Raw genomic sequence first — 20,886 nt, forward strand, 5'->3', positions numbered from 1 at the left:
TGGTAATGATACTAGGTTTTGTCGAAGGAAATTGTTTTAAGTAAACGAGGCGCTATCCGAGTACAGAGTCACCACCTTATCAAGTGAGTGCATAGTCCCTTTCATGAACATGATTTTGATACAAGTATTGATTGAAGTATTAAATATATGTTTATGTGCGAGTTATTTGATGTTGCCTCAAATACGTGTTAAAGAACATACCTGATTATATATGATGATTTAGGATAAAGAGTAAACCTAAATTAATTATGAGGAATATTGGGTAGTATCTTCTTACGAGTATGAGTGAGTTATACTCAGAGAATAGAACTTTAATATATGTCATTGATCCGGGAGCATTGATTAGACATAGTTATTGTCCCCAGTCCGAGAGTATGGATTGGATATAGTCAAATGTCATTAATCCGAGAGTATGGATTAAGACATAGTCAGTTGTCCTTAGTCCGGGAATATGGGTAGGACATAGTTATTCGTCATTAATCCAGGAGTATGGGTTAAGACATAGTCAGTTGTCCTTAGTCCAGGAGTATGGATAGGACATAGTTATTCGTCATTAATCCGGGAGTATGGATTTAGACATAGACATTTGTCCCTAATCCGAGAGTATGGAATGGGCACAATTATTGATCCGAGAGCATGAATTAGATCCGGGAATAAGAGGTAAAATTTAAGGTCCGAGAGTATGGATAGTCTCGCTGTGAGGATTGACGGGGTGGGGTAAGAGTTGATTATATATATGAGGAAATTGTATATTTTGTGAAATCTGAATTATATATATGATATAACATTGTGGGAATGAAATCCCTATGTACTCACCAGGTTTCCCAACCTGACCCACTCAAGCTTATTTGTATCACAGGTGTCGATATGAAGTTACATTACACTGAGAGATTAAAGAGATGTAGATCAGTAGTGTAAATGAATGTAAGTTCTGTTTATGCTTATGTTTCTGTATTGATGATGACATCCCAAATGTTTTAATATGAACAAACATACATTTCTTCAGAAATGCTTTGATAACGTATTTATCATGTTTTTTTGGGAACAAATTCCGCAACACTTTTATTTAAAATGTTACTCTGATTTTTAAACAAAGCATAAACAAAATCGGTCTTTTCTGGCCGTGAAAATGGGGATGTCACAGTTGGTATTAGAGCATTAGTTTAAGCGAACTAGGAATATGGATTTATTTCTAGACTTAAACTTAGAATGCTAAGCGATGCTCGTGAGGAGTGTGTCTAATATATTTTAGGAAATACGCTTGAATATACACAAGCACTAGCTGAATTAGGGAAGATGCCTAAGATGCTTTTATGTGCTTAATAATTTGTGATGCTTTATGCTATCGTTTGATCGGATCTATGTACTGTTGCCGACCGGATCTGGAAATTTTATGTGTTCAGATTTCTAAACATTTAATTACGATATTAGAACTGGCATATAATTTTTCGAGGTAATAAGGAGGAATACGCGTCTAAACCTTCCTCTATCTTTATTCTCGTCTCGATACACCAAACGACTGCTTTGGTGTGCAAAACATCATGGTGAAGACTCGTAGTGAATTGAGTAAATGGAGGAAATGAGAAGGCTTACGATAATGAGTGGTACCTATCGTAAGATATCGTAAGAGTGATATTTTGCCTTTAGAACGCGTCTAAGAAATAATACGTCTAGTACGGGAGAAGTACACTTTCGATTAGCAGAAAGAAATATTTTTTTGTATAATCCATGAAGTTATCCCATCGTCTGAGATTTCCATCACCAACCGAGTTGAAGCAAAATTGATGATTGAAGATACGCATGGAAGAAGTCCTAGTAGAGTCTAGGGAAAATTATATGATTGTTTGGACACATTTGTATGTGTTAAAATTGTTTTTGTGATAATGACTTGGAGAACTGCGAGACAATACTTGGGACGAGTATGAGTAGGTGTGAATGGTAGTAGAGGCCTATACTACCGGAAGCACAGGACTCGCACTTGGATCAGGGAAAGTCACAAGGTTACCAAGGCGCTAGTAATTGATTCTGTTTTGTTCATGTATGTCGTTACCATCGTTTCGGTAATGACTAAGAAGATGATTATTATTCCGACCTTAGTGGTCATATCATGTCGAGTCCGACTAAGATGAGTATGTTAAATGGTTCAGAGAACCAAGTTCGATGTCGCGTCTGACTTAAGACAAAAGATTGAAATAAAGGATAAACGAAGCGATCAGTAGAAGTATCGCGATTGTTGTTAAAGTAAGAAGATTGTAGCTAGAAGTGCTATATGCTAGAATGTGATTATATCACATTGGAACATGAATGAAGGTATAGTTTGTTCTGGAATTTGACTCTAAAAGACATGAGTCTAAGCATCGCATCATACGATGAGAGGTCATTAAAACATGACCTATTAGTCCATGGTCATAATCAAAGAACTTATATTAAGTTTGTTAAGAAGAAGGAGTATCCAATAATGAATCGAGATTGTGATTTAAAGGTCATGATTGGAAGACTAACTTGAGATAGAGAGTGGGTGCACGATCGAGTATTGCTTGCAGTGAATAAGTCTAAGAGATAGATACTGATTTGAAGGAATATAAAAGTTATGATTATTACCTAGTATGAAGATATAACGTATGGAGTCATTATATAAGCCCTGTTTTGTTGATGATTCCGGGACGTAATCATCCTAAGGGGGAGATAATTGTAACGCCCGCAGATTCGGGCTAGTCAATTTAGAGACAATGAGCGTCAAAAATGACTTTTTGATGGAAGATTATTTAGAAGGAATAATCTTAACCAAGTTATAGTATATGTCACAAGGGTTCCGTACATATAAAGAACGCCGAAATCCGAGTTATAACGAAGAAGTTATGACCCGTCGAAGTTTTACGGCAAAACCGGCACGACACCGGGAATCGTAAAAAGTGAATTTACGATAAAATACTTTCTAGCCTTAGCAATCTAAACGAAAGTCGTAGTATGTGTTAAACCGAGAGTGTGAATAAAAAGAATGTCCAAATCCGACCTCGTATGAGGAAGTTATGATTTTTCTAAAATTTAGCATAGCAATGCACAACCCGAAATTCGAATTTTAGATCGGTCGATTTTTAGCCAAAATAATCTAAACGAGAAATGAATATATCGTTAATAGGAGTTCAACGATAAAAAGACAGTCGAAAACGGAGCTCGTATGCGAAAGATATGGACGAAGCTTAGTCTCTACTTTTCGAGCGCGGCGAATTCAATACAGTTTTGTAAATCCGAGATAGAATGAGAACTAGCCAACGGGGTCTAAATGAAAGTTGTAGTACTCATAAATAACAACGCGTTGATATAAATAATGTCGAAAACGCAGCTTGTATGCGAAATATATGGACGAAGCTTAGTCTCTACTCTTTGAGCGCGATAAATACGATACGATTTTTGTAAATCTGAGATAGAATGAAAATTAGCCGACGGGGTCTAAATGAAAGTTGTAGTACTCGTAAATACCAACGTGTGGATATAAAGAACGTAGAAAACGGAGCTCGTACGCGGAAGACACGGACGAAACTTAGGGACTAATCTACGATAAAACTCCTATAAATAAGAGATGAACTCTTCATAATTTCTTCACACCATAAGCCTTTATTTCTCCCTCTAATTTCTCTTTAGCCTCCCTAAACCCCTCCCAAGTCTAGGGAACCTCCCTAGCATTAGAAGAAAGCCCCGGAGCGCCCGATGGGAGGTCATTAAAACATGACCTATTAGTCCATGGTCATAATCAAAGAACTTATATTAAGTTTGTTAAGAAGAAAGAGTATCCAATAATGAATCGAGATTGTGATTTAAAGGTCATGATTGGAAGACTAACTTGAGATAGAGAGTGGGTGCACGATCGAGTATTGCTTGCAGTGAATAAGTCTAAGAGATAGATACTGATTTGAAGGAATATAGAAGTTATGATTATTACCTAGTATGAAGATATAACGTATGGAGTCATTATATAAGCCCTGTTTTGTTGATGATTCCGGGACGTAATCATCCTAAGGGGGAGATAATTGTAACGCCCGCATATTCGGGCTAGTCAATTTAGAGACAATGAAGGTCAAAAATGACTTTTTGATGGAAGATTATTTAGAAGGAATAATCTTAACCAAGTTATAGTATATGTCACAAGGGTTCCGTACATATAAAGAACGCCGAAATCCGAGTTATAACGAAGAAATTATGACCCGTCGAAGTTTTACGGCAAAACCGGCACGACACCGGGAATCGTAAAAAGTGAATTTACGATAAAATACTTTCTAGCCGTAGCAATCTAAACGAAAGTCGTAGTATGTGTTAAACCGAGAGTGTGCATAAAAAGAATGTCCAAATCTGACCTCGTATGAGGAAGTTATGATTTTTCTAAAATTTAGCATAACAATGCACAACCCAAAATTCGAATTTTAGATCGGTCGATTTTTAGCCAAAATAATCTAAATGAGAAATGAATATATCGTTAATAGGAGTTCAATGATAAAAAGACAGTCGAAAACGGAGCTCGTATGCGAAAGATATGGACGAAGCTTAGTCTCTACTTTTCGAGCGCGGCGAATTCAATACAGTTTTGTAAATCCGAGATAGAATGAGAATTAGCCAACGGGGTCTAAATGAAAGTTGTAGTACTCATAAATAACAACGCGTGGATATAAATAATGTCGAAAACGCAGCTTGTATGCGAAATATATGGACGAAGCTTAGTCTCTACTATTTGAGCGCGATAAATACGATACGATTTTTGTAAATCTGAGATAGATGAAAATTAGCCGACGGGGTCTAAATGAAAGTTGTAGTACTCGTAAATACCAACGCGTGGATATAAAGAACGTAGAAAACGGAGGTCGTACGCGGAAGACACGGACGAAACTTAGGGACTAATCTACGATAAAACTCCTATAAATAAGAGATGAACTCTTCATAATTTCTTCACACCATAAGTCTTTCTTTCTCCCTCTAACTTCTCTTTAGCCTCCCTAAACCCCTCCCAAGTCTAGGGAACCTCCCTAGCATTAGAATAAAGCCCCGGAGCGCCCGACGGCTCCGAGAAAGAAAAGCTTTCGGCTCGGAAACGCTGCTCCAGCGAACCCCGGTTTTTAATAAAAACTCGTTGTAAGTGAGCTACGCATACACTATTTCTAATATAACTTTTATTTAAATATAGTAATGTTATTAGGACCTTATAATAAGTATTGGGGCTATTATTATGAGTTATAAGTGTCGTTATAATATCTTTTTAACCACTCGCGGTACGGGGAATCTGGTTTGGAGGGCCGCTTGGGTTGCTGGATTCAGAAGTGCTATATGCCAAAATGATCCTGCCCTCCGGTGTTTCATGTCTGGCCCTGTCTGTACATAATGGGTGAAGAGTATTGTTTAACGCTTATATAATAGTAATAATAGCTAGACTATTAATTAGTCTCGGTGAATATTAGACTAAACTCTAGTGGTAATGATACTAGGTTTTGTCGAAGGAAATTGTTTTAAGTAAACGAGGCGCTATCCGAGTACAGAGTCACCACCTTATCAAGTGAGTGCATAGTCCCTTTCATGAACATGATTTTGATACAAGTATTGATTGAAGTATTAAATATATGTTTATGTGCGAGTTATTTGATGTTGCCTCAAATACGTGTTAAAGAACATACCTGATTATATATGATGATTTAGGATAAAGAGTAAACCTAAATTAATTATGAGGAATATTGGGTAGTATCTTCTTACGAGTACGAGTGAGTTATACTCAGAGAATAGAACTTTAATATATGTCATTGATCCGGGAGCATTGATTAGACATGGTTATTGTCCCTAGTCCGAGAGTATGACTTAAGACATAGTCAGTTGTCCATAGTCTGGGAGTATGGATAGGACATAGTTATTCGTCATTAATCCGCGAGTATGGATTTAGACATAGACATTTGTCCCTAATCCGAGAGTATGGAATGGGCACAATTATTGATCCGAGAGCATGGATTAGATCCGGGAATAAGAGGTAAAATTTAAGGTCCGAGAGTATGGATAGTCTCGTTGTGAAGATTGACGGGGTGGGGTAAGAGTTGATCATATATATGAGGAAATTGTATATTTTGTGAAATCTGAATTATATATATGATATAACATTGTGGGATTGAAATCCCTATGTACTCACCAGGTTTCCCAACCTGACCCACTCAAGCTTATTTGTATCACAAGTGTCGATATGAAGTTACATTACACTGAGAGATTAAAGAGATGTAGATCACTAGTGTAAATGAATGTAAGTTCTGTTTATGCTTATGTTTCTGTATTGATGATGACATCCCAAATGTTTTAAAATGAACAAAAATACATTTCTTCGGAAATGCTTTGATAACGTATTTATCATGTTTTTTTGGGAACAAATTACGCAACACTTTTATTTAAAATGTTACTCTGATTTTTAAACAAAGCATAAACAAAATCGGTCTTTTCTGGCCGTGAAAATGGGGATGTCACAGTTGGTATCAGAGAATTAGTTTAAGCGAACTAGGAATAATGATTTATTTCTAGATTTAAACTTAAAATGCTAAGTGATGATCGTGAGGAGTGTGTCTAATATATTTTAGGAAATACGCCTGAATATACACAAGCACTAGCTGAATTAGGGAAGATGCCTAAGATGCTTTTATGTGCTTAATAATTCGTGATGCTTTTTATGCTATCGTTTGATCGGATCTATGGTCTGTTGCCGACCGGATCTGGAAATTTTATGTGTTCAGATTTCTAAACGTTTAATTACGATATTAGAACTGGCATATAATTTTTCGAGGTAATAAGGAGAAATACGCGTGTAAACCTTCCTCTATCTTTATTCTCGTCTCGATACACCAAACGACTGCTTTGGTGTGCAAAACATCATGGTGAAGACTCGTAGTGAATTGAGTAAATGGAGGAAATGAGAAGGCTTACGATATTGAGTGGTACCTATCGGAAGATATCGTAAGAGTGATATCTTACGGCTGTCATAGTCGAAGGAGGAAATCTGTCCCACAATACGCTCGCTCTTCCAATGTTCCTCTTTTATAGCCTCCTGCTGGGCCTCTCAGATCTGCTCCAAAAGAGGAGTCACCACCGTCATCCTCATGCATATGTCTCTGATTGGCGCTGCCTTGCGGCTAAGCGCATCGGCCACAACATTGGCCTTCCCCGGGTGGTAGAGGATCTCACAATCGTAATCCTTCACCACATCTAACCACTGACGCTGCCTCATGTTCAGATTCGGCTGATCCATGAGGTACCTCAAACTCTTGTGGTCTGTGTAAATGGCACAACGGACCCCGTAGAGGTATTGTCGCCAAATATTGAGGGCGAAGACGATCGCTCCCAACTCCAAATCATGCGTCGGGTAGTTTGCTTCGTGAGGCTTCAGCTGCCTCGAAGCGTAAGCGATGACATGCCCTCTCTGCATAAACACTACGCCCAAACCTAAAATGGACGCATCGCAATATACCACAAAATCCTCCATGCCCTAAGGCAGGGCGAGGATCGGCGCCTCGCATAGTCCTGTCTCAACATCTCAAACGCTGCTTGCTGCTCAGGCCCCCAGCGAAAAACAACGGCTTTCTTCGTCAGCCGAGTCAAGGGTACGACTAGCTTGGAGAAGTCCTGAATGAATCTCCGATAATATCCTTCCAGTCCGAGGAAACTCCGAATCTCATATGGAGACTTCGGAACCTCCCATCTCATCACGGCCCCCACTTTGGCCGGGTCAACCAATATCCCGTTCTGGTTGACAAGGTGCCCAAGAAACTGCACCTCGCGCAACCATAACTCGCACTTGGAGAACTTGGCATACAAACTCTCCCTCCTCAAGGTACCTAACACCTCTCGCAAGTGCTCCTCATGCTGCTCCTGCGTCTTGGAATAAACCAAGATGTCGTCAATGAAAACTATCACGGACCGATCCAACATCGGCCTGCACACGCGGTTCATGAGATCCATGAACGCGGCAGGAACGGTGGTGAGCCTGAAGGGCATCACCACGAACTCGTAATGGCCATACCGAGTCCGAAAAGCAGTATTCTGTACATCCTCCTCTCTGACCCTCATCTGGTGGTATCTTGACCGCAAGTCTATCTTGGAAAACCAAGACGCTCCCTGAAGCTGGTCGAACAAATCATCTATCCTCGGGAGTGGGAAACAGTTCTTCACTGCTACCTTGTTCAGCTCCCGGTAATCTATGTACATGCGATGCGACCCGTCCTTCGTCTTGACAAATAGGATCGGGGCTCCCCAAGGCGAACTACCCGGCCTGATAAATCCCTTGTCTAACAGCTCCTGCATCTCGGGAGGAGCCAACCGATATGGTGCCTTGGCTACCGGAGCCGCACCAGGGACTAGGTCGATCCTGAACTCCACCTGTCACTCCGGAGGTATCCCAGGTAGCTCCTCTGGGAATACATCCGCGTAATCTCGCACCACCAGAACATCTATCATTGTCGTCTTACCCGCCTCCCGGGTATCCATAACATAGGCGACATACCCAGCGCAACCCTGCTGAAGATAGCGCCTAGCCCTCGCTGCTAAACATAGTGCTGGTTCGCGTTGTGGCCTTTCGCCCTGAATCACCAGCTCTCCCCCACTCGGGGTTCTGATCTGAACCAACTATTGTGCGCAGTCGATCACTACCCAGTTGGGGCTCAACCAATCCATGCCTATAATCACCTTATTCCCACGCAACGGAATAGAAACCAAGTCTACCAAATAACGTTCCTCGAACAACCTCAAAACACAGTCCCTGAAAACCTCTGACACTCGCATTGATCGATCATCCGCAATCTCGACCTCTAGACGGCAATCCAACATGCCCGAAGACTCAGGGAACCTCTTATTAAGCGCAAGAGAGACAAATGATCGGGTAGCACCCGAATCAAACAACACCTGAACTGGGATACCGTTCACATGGAACGATCCTGTCACCACATCGGACGCAGCGCATGCCTCCTCGGTAGTCAACTGGAAGGCTCGGCTCCTCACCACTAGAGCCTCTGTCTTGCCCTGCCGGCCATCAGTAATCCGCAGGGTCGCTGGAGCTAGCACCTTCACTGGCGCTGCTGCTGTCAACTGAGGGCAATTGGCCTTTTTATGGCCTCGCTGGTTGCAGTGGAAACACAGCAACTCTGATGTCTGGAAAGTGGGCGCAGGGACGGTACAATCCCTGCTGAAGTGCCCCGTCTTGCCGCACTTGTAGCAGCCTGATGATCCCATCCTACAAACCCCCTCATGAGTCTTGTCGCACTTTCCGCAGCGGCCCCGGCCCTGCTGGCCCTTCGACCTAGAGTCGAATCCCTTGGGCTTCTTCCCCGAAGCCCCAGTAACATGCCCCTCCTCCGCCTTCCTCTTCCTGAGGTGCTCCAAGTCTATATCCCTCTCCCTCTCCCTGGCAATCATGGAATCCAGGGTCGGGCATGCCGAGAAGCTGACATGCTCCCGGATGTCCGCCCTCAACATATCATGGTAGCGAGTTTTCCGCATCTCCTCGTCTCCCGCATACCGGGGCACTAACAATGCCCTCTCCCGGAACTTGGCGGTAATCTCCGCCACTAACTCCGTCGTCTGCCTCATATCCAGAAACTCCCTGGCCAGCTGCTGAAGCTCTACAGCTGGCGCAACCTCAGACCTGAACCTGATCACAAAGTCCGACCAAGTCATAGCCTCAATCGTTGAAGCTCCCAACGAGTCACCAACCGACTCCCACCAATCCATGGTCCGGTCTCTCAAACAACCCACAACATATCGCACCTTCGACCCCTCAGGGCAGAAGCTCGTCAGCTGTGCAGACTTAATGTCTGCAATCCATCTCCTGGCTGCGATGAGGTCCTTAGCCCCATGGAAATCCGGTGCACCACTGCTCCTGAAGTCCTTGAAGGACAGTGTGCGTGATCCTGACTGACTGAATGCCATATCGCTCCTGAATGCCCTGAGGCGATCCCCCATCAACTCAATGATCCCTTCCTTGATCGATCCGAAAATCATCGGGGTCGACTCAAGGATACCTCTCGTGATCTCATAAGCAATGAACTCACGTAGTCCCTCATCCACTGGCTCGGCACCTGCTCCCGAACCTAATCTTGAACCGGATCTTGATCCTGAACCTCCTCCTCCATGACGTGTGATCATCACCATTCTGAAACATAACACATAATCGTCAGCATCATACATAAACCTTGGGAGGTATCATACACTCTACAAGTTTCCTGGTTCCATCTCGGCCCTCCTTGACTCGAGTACGGATCCTCTGCTTTCAGTAGTACGGGCCCTTACTACCTTCCACATCTATCCGTACTTTCCTCAAGGATTGCTTCGACTTCACCAAGTCCCTTCTACTACTGCTGCTCTCCTTGCTAATCCCATCATAGGCTTACCCTAGGGTAACTCTCCAGCCTACCCTCCGCTATCAGCTGCATAAGGAATTCTGGCTACCTTTACCTAACTAGCTCGCGAATACCATTACATATCACTAAGACCAGATAATTCTTCGAATGAGAGGTCCTACCCTACAACGGTTAGACTCAAACAAGAGCTGCGCAGTAGGGCTAGACCTAACCTTTTGAAATTATGTAGTCCTCGCAATATGTAACTTAACGTATTCGTTTACTAGTTAGCTAAAGATAACTAGAACTCCTAAAAGCATGAAGCTAGCAGCATTCGAGCGTTGAGTAACCATACCAAACATGTCCTATTCAGGCCATCACACTATTGACCAATCAGCTCTAACATATAATCCAATAGCACATATAACAGGCACATAAGGCATCTTCCTAGATCCTTTAGCCCTAATCTAGCATGCAGTTCTCATACATATACAGTAGGCATATAAGGCATCCTTCCTAGATCCGTAGCCCTAATCTAGCATGCAGTTCTCATAATCATATCGTAACATAACATGTATGGGTATCTTGGAGAAAACTTACTTGAGCTCGGCCGGTCGCGCACATCACACATCTTGTTCTTTTTCTTAAAACCTTTGTATTTTAATTCTGGTAAAAACTATTTTCTTTGAAAAAATCTTTCAAACCCTCGATTTGAGTCCAGACACCCCCAATGGTGTGCCCGAATCCCTCAAACCAAGGCTCTGATACCAACTTGTAACCTCCCAATTTTCAAGGCTAAAAATTTCATTTTTAATTAAGTAACATGTAAAATCATTTGTCAAAACATTGCTAATATTATATTAATTCATAAAACCATTACGTCGTGTCTCAAAAACATATCATCAGATAATAATAAAAATCAGAGTACAATCCCAGAAAACTCAATGCGGAAATCATATGTGAGTGTGATGTGCCGCTACCGCGCCGGCTCCTTCCCCTTCGCTGAAGTGGTACCTGAAACAAAACTGAAAACCGTAAGCACGAAGCTTAGTGAGTTCCCCCATCATACCACATACCATACAAACACATAACATACATACTGCCAGACATATCTGGGTGCCCGACCTACCCCTTCGGTCCTCTCGACCGGTGACCTTGCCTAGCATATCTGGGTACTAGCCTACCCTTTCGGTCCTCTCGACCGGTGACCTTGCCTAGCATATCTGGGTGTTGGTCTACCCCTCCGGTCCTCTCGACCGGTCTATCACATACTATCACGTAATCATAATCTAGCATAGCTGGGTACTAAACTACCCATTCGGCCCTATCGGCCGCTAACTTGGGGACTATCTCCCCCTACTACTACCACCATCACGTAACATCATATCATGCTAGCACATAAAACATAACAGGTAGCAGCAAACCTAGATGAATATCACAAAGACAATCATCTAACATACAACTCCTACTAGTGGGCCGGCATTGTGGCCGTAGACCCACCACTATTGGAAGGTAACTCACCTCGATGTCGTGTAGTGCCTGCACCGATCTTGACGTGGAAATTAACTTTCCCCGACTCCTCAATCCCTACACGAAAACTCTTCTAAGTTATCAACTCATACTCATAACCCTTATAAGGGTCACTCAAACCTAGTCAAAGTCCAAGTCAAATCTATGGTCAAAGTCAACATCTGGTTGACTCGAGTCGCCGAGTTAGCCCGCCAACTCGTCGAGTCCCCATAACCACCAAAATGTCATAATCCCGTCCCTACCCGTCGAGTCTAGCAAGAGCTCGACGAGTTCGCCTTTAACAACACATCGGACAATCTTCAACCGACTCGCCGAGTTCGTTCTTGAACTCGCCGAGTTCATCTTCATCCATAAGAAGATGTTCAGTCTATGACTCGTCGAGTTCTCATTGAACTTGCCGAGTCCGTCTTCATAAGTTGGGAGGTTGCCTTGGACTCGCCGAGCCTGTTCATACACTCGTCGAGTCCTATGATTTCCAGGTCCAAGACAAACCCCTAGCAGGTTGAGTGTTCCTTCCACTCAATCTAAACCATTTCCAGAAGTCGTTTTTTGGGGAAGAAGCGTCCAGAATCGCCGAGTCACCCAAGTGACTCGCCGAGTCCCTCTTTGTCTAACACTATACGGTCGATTATAATGGGTCTTAACGCGTCAAAACCATAGATCTGGCCTCCTAGGGTCCATTTTATACGTAAAGCTACGAACTTGATGTCCATGCATGGGGTTTTTGGCTCAAAAGGCTATAAAATGGGGTCTATTAGATGCATGGGCTTCCCATGGCCATAAAGTTGGCACCTTTATGCCATGGAAACCCTCAATGGTTCCATAACTGAAGCTAACACCACACAATATGAGCCAAACCCAAATGTGGCCTAGAAATATCCCAAAAATGGCAAGATCCAAGTCTTAAAAGAGATCTATCAAATGATAAGTCAAGGTTCAAGCTTTTTACCTTGAATGAACTAGAAATGGAGCAAAATCTCTAGATCCACTTGCTTCTTCAAGAACTCCCAAGCTTCCACTTCTTCCTTCAACTTCAAACACACACACAAAAGGCACCAAAAGGCTCAAGAACACACAATAAGGGCTAGGGTTTTGAGTTAGGGTATTCTGGAAGTGAGAGGGACGATGGAGGCTGGTTTAGGACAAGTTAATGTGTTTAAATAGGGTGCAAACCCTAAATATTAGGGTTTTGTCCAAACAGCTCCTACTCATCGAGTCGGTATTCCGACTCGTCGAGTAGGTCACTTAAACCCCCGATCCAACAGTCGAGTCTACTCGACGAGTTGGCCCCCCCAACTCGCTGAGTCCCAGAGTAAATTGCCATATTTCTTGAATTTAAATACGTACCAGGAATCGGGTGATACAGTTTGAAGATATGAATGTGGATATGAATGTTCTTGGTAGGAAATATGAAGATTTGAATGAATATAGGCGTAAACACTTGAAGATTGAAATGATTTGGGACAGTTCACGGATGAAGATTGAGAGAGTTTTTTCTTTTTCCTAGGGATGTCAATGGGGGCAAACGGGACGGGGAATGCATCCCCCGCCCCAGCCCCAGGAATTTCCCCGTTCCCCCATCCCCGCCCCCGAAATGTTCAGCCTTCCTACCCCCACCCCTGCCGTCGAATCCCCTTTATTACCCCCGCCCCCTCCCCCGGTTGATTTTGGGTTGCATTTTTTTGGGCTAAAAGAAGTTGTTATTCTAAAAGAAGCTATTTTTAGGTAATAAATAATTATTTATAGCAGAATTTTACATGTTAAAAATAAAAAAGTTATGGCATCTTAAAAACATTATCGTAACAACTTAAAAACATGTTTTTTGATGAATTTTGGAAGCTCAAAATCATGTTATTGTTTGTTATATTTATATAATTAATATATGTAAATATATGTGTAAGTTATTAACGGGGTCCCCATGGAGGTTTCGGGACGGGATTGCCTACCCCCGCCCCCGCCCCCGAAATTGAAACGGGGGTTAACCTTGCCCCCGCCCCTGTCCCCGTCCCCGCCCCCAATTTTTTTTTAAAAAAATTCCCCCAAACGGGACGTGGCCCCCACGGAAACGGGGTCCCACGAGACTTTTTGACATCCCTACTTCTTCCTAGATTTCGATTTTGAAAATATGTGTGAGTTCTTGAAAAGAAATCGATGTGTGTTCTTGAAAAAAAATATTTATGTGTATGTTCATCTTTTTTCCAGAAATCAAATGATCTTCAAGGTATGTATGTGTGTTCATTGTGTTCATCTTCTTCACAGAAATCAAAAATCGATGTGTGTGTGTGTTCATCTTCTTCACAGAAATCAAACGATCTCCAGAAGTGTTCGTGTGTATGTGCTCATGCTCAAACATCAGATCTAGGTTTACTGGAGCGATTTTCAGATTTGTGTGTTTTCAGGCTCGATTTTGGAACAACAGTCATACACTCATCTGACGAGTATGTATGTGTGTGTTCATCACAGATCTTGAGTTCATGAGAAAAGATAAGAAAGAGAGAGGGGGAATAGAAGTATTGAATCTAAGAGATCTGATGTGTATGTTGTGTGTTCATCTTCGTCGGAAAAATCATAAATGCTGGAGACTCGTCGTAGCTGTCAAATACGCCGAAAACCGGCTAAACCTCCGATAGCAAGTCATAAGGATGTTATTTGAACATTTCAACAAGTTCAATAGGAAACTATTGACAAAAAAAAAAACTTAATGACTAAATGTACACAATTCAAAAAATATATTATCCTTTTAAGTCATTATCCCTTATGAAAACGGAAACAAAAGAAAATTAGTATAAAAATACTTAGGTTGTGTTTGGCGCGCCACAGCTAGCTGATAAGCTAGCTTATTTTTCGAACTTTTTTATGTTGTCGTGTTTGGTAAGCCAAAAAATAGCTTATAAGCTAGCTTTTTGAAAAGCTACTTAGACTAGCTTTTTAGAAGTTTTTTTAATTTTTTCCAAATACACCACTTAATTAATTATAGAAACACATAATCTTACATGTCCTTTTATGTAATTTTATATATTTCAGCTAAGTTTTCAGCTAGTTTTACCAAACGTTATCAACTTTTCAGCTATCAACTAACTTTTCAGCTGGTACGTCAAACATAGCCTTAGACTAACAAAAAAATAAAGAGCCAAAATGATAAAAATAAAAACAAATGTCATTATAAGAACTCACATAGATACAAATACAAGGATCCAAACCAAAATTATCATGTGGACGAAGGAAACAATTTTTTTTCAATGCGTGTACGATTGTCATTGTATCCATGTGCGACACAACACGACTCATCGAACAACACAGTGAGGATAGGGAGTGTCAAGTGTGTGTCACTTTGTTAAAAGATTTTATAATGAAAACAGAAACTGTCAGTTTAAAAAATTACAGGACTAATTCTATAAACTATCTAACTGTCAAGGGACTGGTTTTGTAATTTTCGATCAGAGAGATTGACGATATCAGAAGCCAGCAAGAAAGAAGACGTACATATCACATTCAACGAAATTACGCAGGGACGCGTCCCACAGTCGGAGGATAAGAAGACGCAAGATCTCTCGTTGACTTTGTTCCTTCTCATAGTAGGTCATCTGCGTCTGTCGAATTGGGGATTGAAACCCGAAAAAAACCCTAAAATCAGCGAAAGTTTTGAAGTAATTGAGCGATGAGGAGAGTGTTCGGCGTTAAGAAAGACAAGGAACCGCCTCCTTCCCTTAATGACGCCTCTGATCGGGTACTCTCTCTGTCTATCTCATTCGATTATGTTTGATTTCATGTTTTAATTTGATCGATCATTGTATCTGGGGTTATTATTACGCTTACTAATTGGGAATCCTAAATAGGTAGGGGTGAAACCAATATTTCAAAACAGCATAATACTTTGATAGGCTAAGGAATCCTAAATCCTCTTTAAAACCCTTATTTACTTATATAAGTTTTATCCATGTAACATAGATTCCTGTATAGTTTGCATTATGCAATCGGCATACTATTTGCGTAATAGTTGTGATCCTCATCATGGAATTAAAATTTATATCATGGAATTGATTGCATTTCATATATCAACTGAATTATGTTACAACAAACAAACGTAAACAATATTATATGTCATACACCTTCAGTGATGATAATACAAACTCTAAGTAGATCCATCACCATGGATTATCTACATTAAGTGTTTCTTACAAACTCCAAGTATCGTTTCTTAAAATGTATGCCTGATAAATTTGTATAACTTGTTTTAGATCAATAAAAGAGGTGAAACAGTGGATGAGAAGATCAAAAGACTTGATGGGGAACTTGCTCGATACAAGGAACAGATCAAAAAGACCAGACCAGGTCCCGCTCAAGAAGCTGTGAAGGCTCGAGCAATGAGAGTTCTTAAACAAAAAAGAATGTAGGCTCTGTGAATATACATACATCATATATGTATTTGCTTATGTAAATTAACATACAATCAATCTTTAATGATTCTTGACAGGTATGAAGGACAACGTGACATGTTGTACAATCAAACATTCAACCTGGATCAAGTTGCATTTGCTTCAGAAGGGATTAAAGATGCTCAGCAAACAGTATGTGTCACAATTATTAAGCATTTTCTTCAAAGACTTATTTATAAATTTTGTATCTTGCAGATGACGGCTTTGAAATCAGCAAACAAAGAGCTGAAAGGAATGATGAAGACTGTGAAGATTCAAGACATTGATGTTAGTATAATTATTATGAATCTTGTTGTTTTGATAATTTCTAATTACTGACCAATCCATTTAATCTTGTTTATGTTTAGAATTTGCAAGATGAAATGATGGACATGATGGATATAAGCAATGAGATACAAGAATCTCTTGGTAGAAGTTACAGTGTGCCAGATGATATTGATGAAGATGATCTCATGGGTGGTAAGCACAAATTTATTATTATTATTATTTTTCTTTTTTTGAAATGTTAACTTCACTTTATGGAAATGTTTCAGAACTTGATGCTTTGGAGGCAGACATGGGTCAAGAAACTGAAGGTGAAGGGGTGCCTTCATATCTTCAACCTGATAATGAGCCTGATCTGAATGAAGAACTTAATCTGCCTTCAGCTCCAAGTGGACATGCAGTGCCAGCTGGCAGAGTTAACAATCAGGTAACTTCTAAATACAATCAGCTTCAAGTGATAATTGATAATGGTAATTTATGTGTTTTTTTATTTTTGTTTAATTTTACAGGCTGTGGATGAATTTGGTTTTCCTGCTGTCCCTCATGCATCTCTTCGTAGTTAAGAGGTTTATTTTTTCAAGTGGCTTAGGGTCAGTATTGTCTTTTTACCTCTCTTAAGTCTTAACAATAGTGTGCATAATTTGAACATGATACTTGCTGTCAATTAGGATACATTGCTTGGGGATGTATATGATTTGTTGGCACTTTTTAAGTAATTGATGCTTTATTCATGTAGATGCCTTTGGTTGAAGTTTTGCATTTGGTTTTTGGTTTAAAATTTATGTTTTATAAAATCGTGTTTCTAAACTTTTATGTTTCTTATATTACGTTTTTTTTTTATATTTCTTATGTTGGAAAATGGGAAAGAGATTCGTTATTCTTTTTCTATTGTTTTGTACAATAATTTAAACCGTGAAGTTGTTGGAATTTTTAATAAAATGGTGAAGTAGTCTTTGAAGGATATTTGGGTTGAGTGTTTTTTTTCTTCCTATGAGATGCAAGAAATCCGATCTACCTATATAATTAATAAACTCTATTCTTTACCCGTGGTAATAACATACCTATATAGTGCTATTATGGTAAAAAAAAATATGTAATTATGTTGCTTTTATGAGTAAATAACCGTAAGTATAGTGTTATCATGTGTAAAGAAAATGTATGTTTATTGCTATTATTAGTATAAATTATAAGTATGTTGTTATTACGGGTAAAAAATAAAGTGCGTTGTCTATATTTGTCAAAAATAAGTAAAGTTAGTTGCTATTTCCTGCAATTTGCCATATGTATTATAGGTTTTTTTTATTGGAATATCATAGTTGCTATTCATTTGGATAATAGTTGGAGATGATGTCATAAAGTGACATGTTTTTTTATTTGTCATGTTTAAATTTTTTTTTGGAACTAACCTACTCTCAAACTACTCATAATTCTACATTTAAGTAGCCTTTACACATAACTAATCAAATATATTTCTAAAAAGAGAATTACAAATTTAATCTAATTTCTTAATGGCTTTTCACAAAATAGCAAAAAATTAGGAGTTTTTACAAAATAGGCACATAACTCATAGATGAGGGGGGCTCATTTGCGGTTTCGTGTAGTCTTAGGTTTCGTCAAATTCGGACAAACATGCCTTCGTTTTTGTTTGCTGTGCTATGGTTTCATTGCCTCGTCTTTGATTTTCGCAAACTCTATAATTTATTTTATCTTCATTTTAAGATGATGAAATCGTAGATGGTATTTGACTTTGGGGTTTCCTCTTATCTTGGCTTCAGTTTCATGCCTGAATTTATTTATTTATTTTTATTACTATCCCAATTTAAGTTTTACTACTATATTATAGTCTAAAATCATAGAAGCTACTACTAGTACATGTTCAGGGGATAGCACGTAACAATAAGAAAATGAGAAAAATTGGATGGTATGAAGAACGAAACCGAAGATGGCATTACCATCTACGGTGGTACAAGTTTGTACTGCTCAATATGTGCATTATACATTTGTATCCCTGCATGTGACAATGCCATCTTCCGGTTTTGTTGTTTATATTATCCGGTTTTCTGAAAGAAAAAAAAACGGCGAATAACATACACATAATTAGTAAATTAGAGCGTATATGCTAAAAAGCTAAATAAAACATCATTTAAAATATTGTTTCGTTCTTCATTCATCGAAGAGAGAATATCAAAGTCTGAGTGTAAAAAATGAAAGAAAAAAAAACGGCGAATAACATACACATAACTAGTAAATCAGAGCGTATATGCTAAAAAGCTAAATAAAACATCATTTAAAATATTGTTTCGTTCTTCATTCATCGAAGAGAGAATATCAAAGTCTGAGTGTAAAAAATGAGCTACAAGTTTTTTAGGGTTTAAATATAATGTCCTAATGGGCTGCGAAACTGAAAATGGACCATGAAACCGCAACATGTATGATAAAACTGAAAGCGTTTTCTCCCCTAACAGGATGAAACCGAAGCCGACTAGATGGAACCACAAATAAGGTAGCCTCATTTGCGGTTTTAGTGCTTTTTTTTTTTTTTGAAAAAACTAATTTTTAACTATTTTTTGCTAAGTAATTAAGAAAAATGACTATAGTTGTATTTCTCACTTTTAAAAATGTTCATCTACGAACATTCACAATAAAAACTTTTAAAAATGTTCATCCTAGCGCATTCACAATAAGAGCTTTTTATGAGTTTTTTCAAGAGTTTTTTCAAACCAAAAAAATTCCATAAAAATGAAAAAGTTATCTGAGAAGCTTTTTTCAAACTAAAGTTGTGTTTGGCATGTCACAACCAGCTTAGTTTTCGAGTTTTTTTAATGTCGTTATGTTTGGCAAGCCAAAAATAGTTAAAAAACTAGTTTAGAAGCTGTTTAAAAAAAAAACTACTTTACTTAGTTTTTCTTGAGCTTTTAAAACAAATTCCAAATACACCATTAACTAATTGTAAGAAACTTATTCTTCTAAATGTATTTTTATGTGATTTTATATATTTCAACTAGCGTATCATCTAGTTTTAACCAAACGTCAATTTTTATCAACTCATTTTTCAGTTAACAACTAATTTTTCAGTTAGTACGTCAAGCATAGCCTAAAGCTTTTCAAAAAGCTCGTTAATTAACAAACTCTTCCAAGTTTTTCACTAATTGTAAATAGACAAATATACAAACAAAATATAAATAATTAAATTGAAAAAGCTCTCCTATTGTGGGGGGCACATTAATCCTTTTAATGAAAAAATTATAGAAAAAAAAGTCTTCTATTGTGGTTGCTTTTGCATCGGCTTTAAATCGTCTCCTTAACATTTTAGGTTATGCAACAACATGAAACCATTTGTAAAAAATTTAGTTAAAATTCAATCAAATGTAATAATATTAAAACCTTTGTAGACAGGTTAGTTAAAAATTAACAAAATATATCGATAACTATTGTAACTATTGTATTGTGTAGATTTTTAAGTAATATATTTTATAAATGATTTATCATTGTTTTATTAAACTGAACTATAAATGAATGTACCTAGGAGAGTCAAAATATTTTTTGTCATATAATTTGACTTAATTTTTTTTTAAAACTTATAATTATATATACAAAATAGTAGTTAATGAATCATAAAATACATGGCAAATTTCATAAAACAGAACTTATTATATGCATGTTGTTGAAAAAAAAAACTTATATTAAATACATGACAATTTAAACCTTCTCTTTTTTAAAACTGTTTAATTGTGTTATTTTAAGGGTTTTTCAATAAGATGTTTGTGATAGATTGTGATTTTCTGACATTACATTTATTTAGTATAGTTGTTTGTTTTTTTTTTTTTTGTATGAATTGAAATAATCTTGGTTTTATGCTGTTAAAATGTTATAAAAAGGTTTTTACCTATGATGAATTAAAATAATGAAATATTTTTAAACAATACAAATTTTTTACATGAATTCTTTTAATAAAAAATTTATAATAAATTATGATTTTCCTAACTTTTATAGTTTTTTTCTTAAAAGTTAAATATATTGTTATTTTATGATGTAAGTTAGGGGATAAAGTTAGTTGGGGTTTCCACATGACTGATTACTGAATACTGATGACCTCTACAAATTTGGGAATGGAACATGGGCGGACGGGCGTGTTGACTGTTGAATGTTGAGTGTTGTATTTGTATATTTAGCAATCTTTTTTCCTGGTAATATATCCAAGCCATTGAAGATTTGAAGTATTGACATTGTTCTTCACTTTTATAACACTTATTGGGGGGGGGGGGGGGGGGGGGGGGGTGTTAATCATATATTCGACATAAACATTAAAAATATTT

The 20,886-nt window shown here is 38.7% G+C and overlaps 1 protein-coding gene across 2 annotated transcripts; it reads left to right on the top strand.

Moving 5' to 3' along the window:
- The first annotated feature begins 15,355 nt into the window (after window positions 1-15,355).
- VPS60.2 (SNF7 family protein) lies at window positions 15,356-17,305 on the top strand. 2 transcript variants are annotated; one of them, XM_079080327.1, is made up of 7 exons: window positions 15,356-15,597; window positions 16,109-16,260; window positions 16,345-16,438; window positions 16,502-16,573; window positions 16,654-16,765; window positions 16,840-16,997; window positions 17,080-17,305. In XM_079080327.1, the coding sequence occupies exons 1-7, from the start codon at window positions 15,529-15,531 to the stop codon at window positions 17,131-17,133; spliced, it is 711 nt and encodes a 236-aa protein (XP_078936453.1). In that variant the 5' UTR covers window positions 15,356-15,528; the 3' UTR covers window positions 17,134-17,305. The 2 variants fall into 2 exon arrangements, with proteins under 2 accessions (XP_078936453.1, XP_078936452.1); XM_079080326.1 differs by having other exon boundaries at window positions 15,366-15,597; window positions 16,345-16,573.
- Window positions 17,306-20,886: the final 3,581 nt, after the last annotated feature.

Source organism: Lactuca virosa, chromosome 2 (assembly GCF_052849685.1).
Source record: "Lactuca virosa cultivar CGN04683 chromosome 2, Lactuca_virosa_CGN04683_v6, whole genome shotgun sequence".
In the NCBI taxonomy this organism is placed as follows: Eukaryota; Viridiplantae; Streptophyta; class Magnoliopsida; order Asterales; family Asteraceae; genus Lactuca; species Lactuca virosa.

Bases quoted from the DNA above. Each gene is read 5' to 3' on its own strand.
- VPS60.2 (XM_079080326.1), top strand. From the start codon at position 15,529: ATGAGGAGAGTGTTCGGCGTTAAGAAAGACAAGGAACCGCCTCCTTCC. The intron at 16,261-16,344 runs GTAGGCTCTGTG...GATTCTTGACAG, and splicing joins GTTCTTAAACAAAAAAGAAT to GTATGAAGGACAACGTGACA. The intron at 16,766-16,839 runs GTAAGCACAAAT...GAAATGTTTCAG, and splicing joins TGAAGATGATCTCATGGGTG to AACTTGATGCTTTGGAGGCA.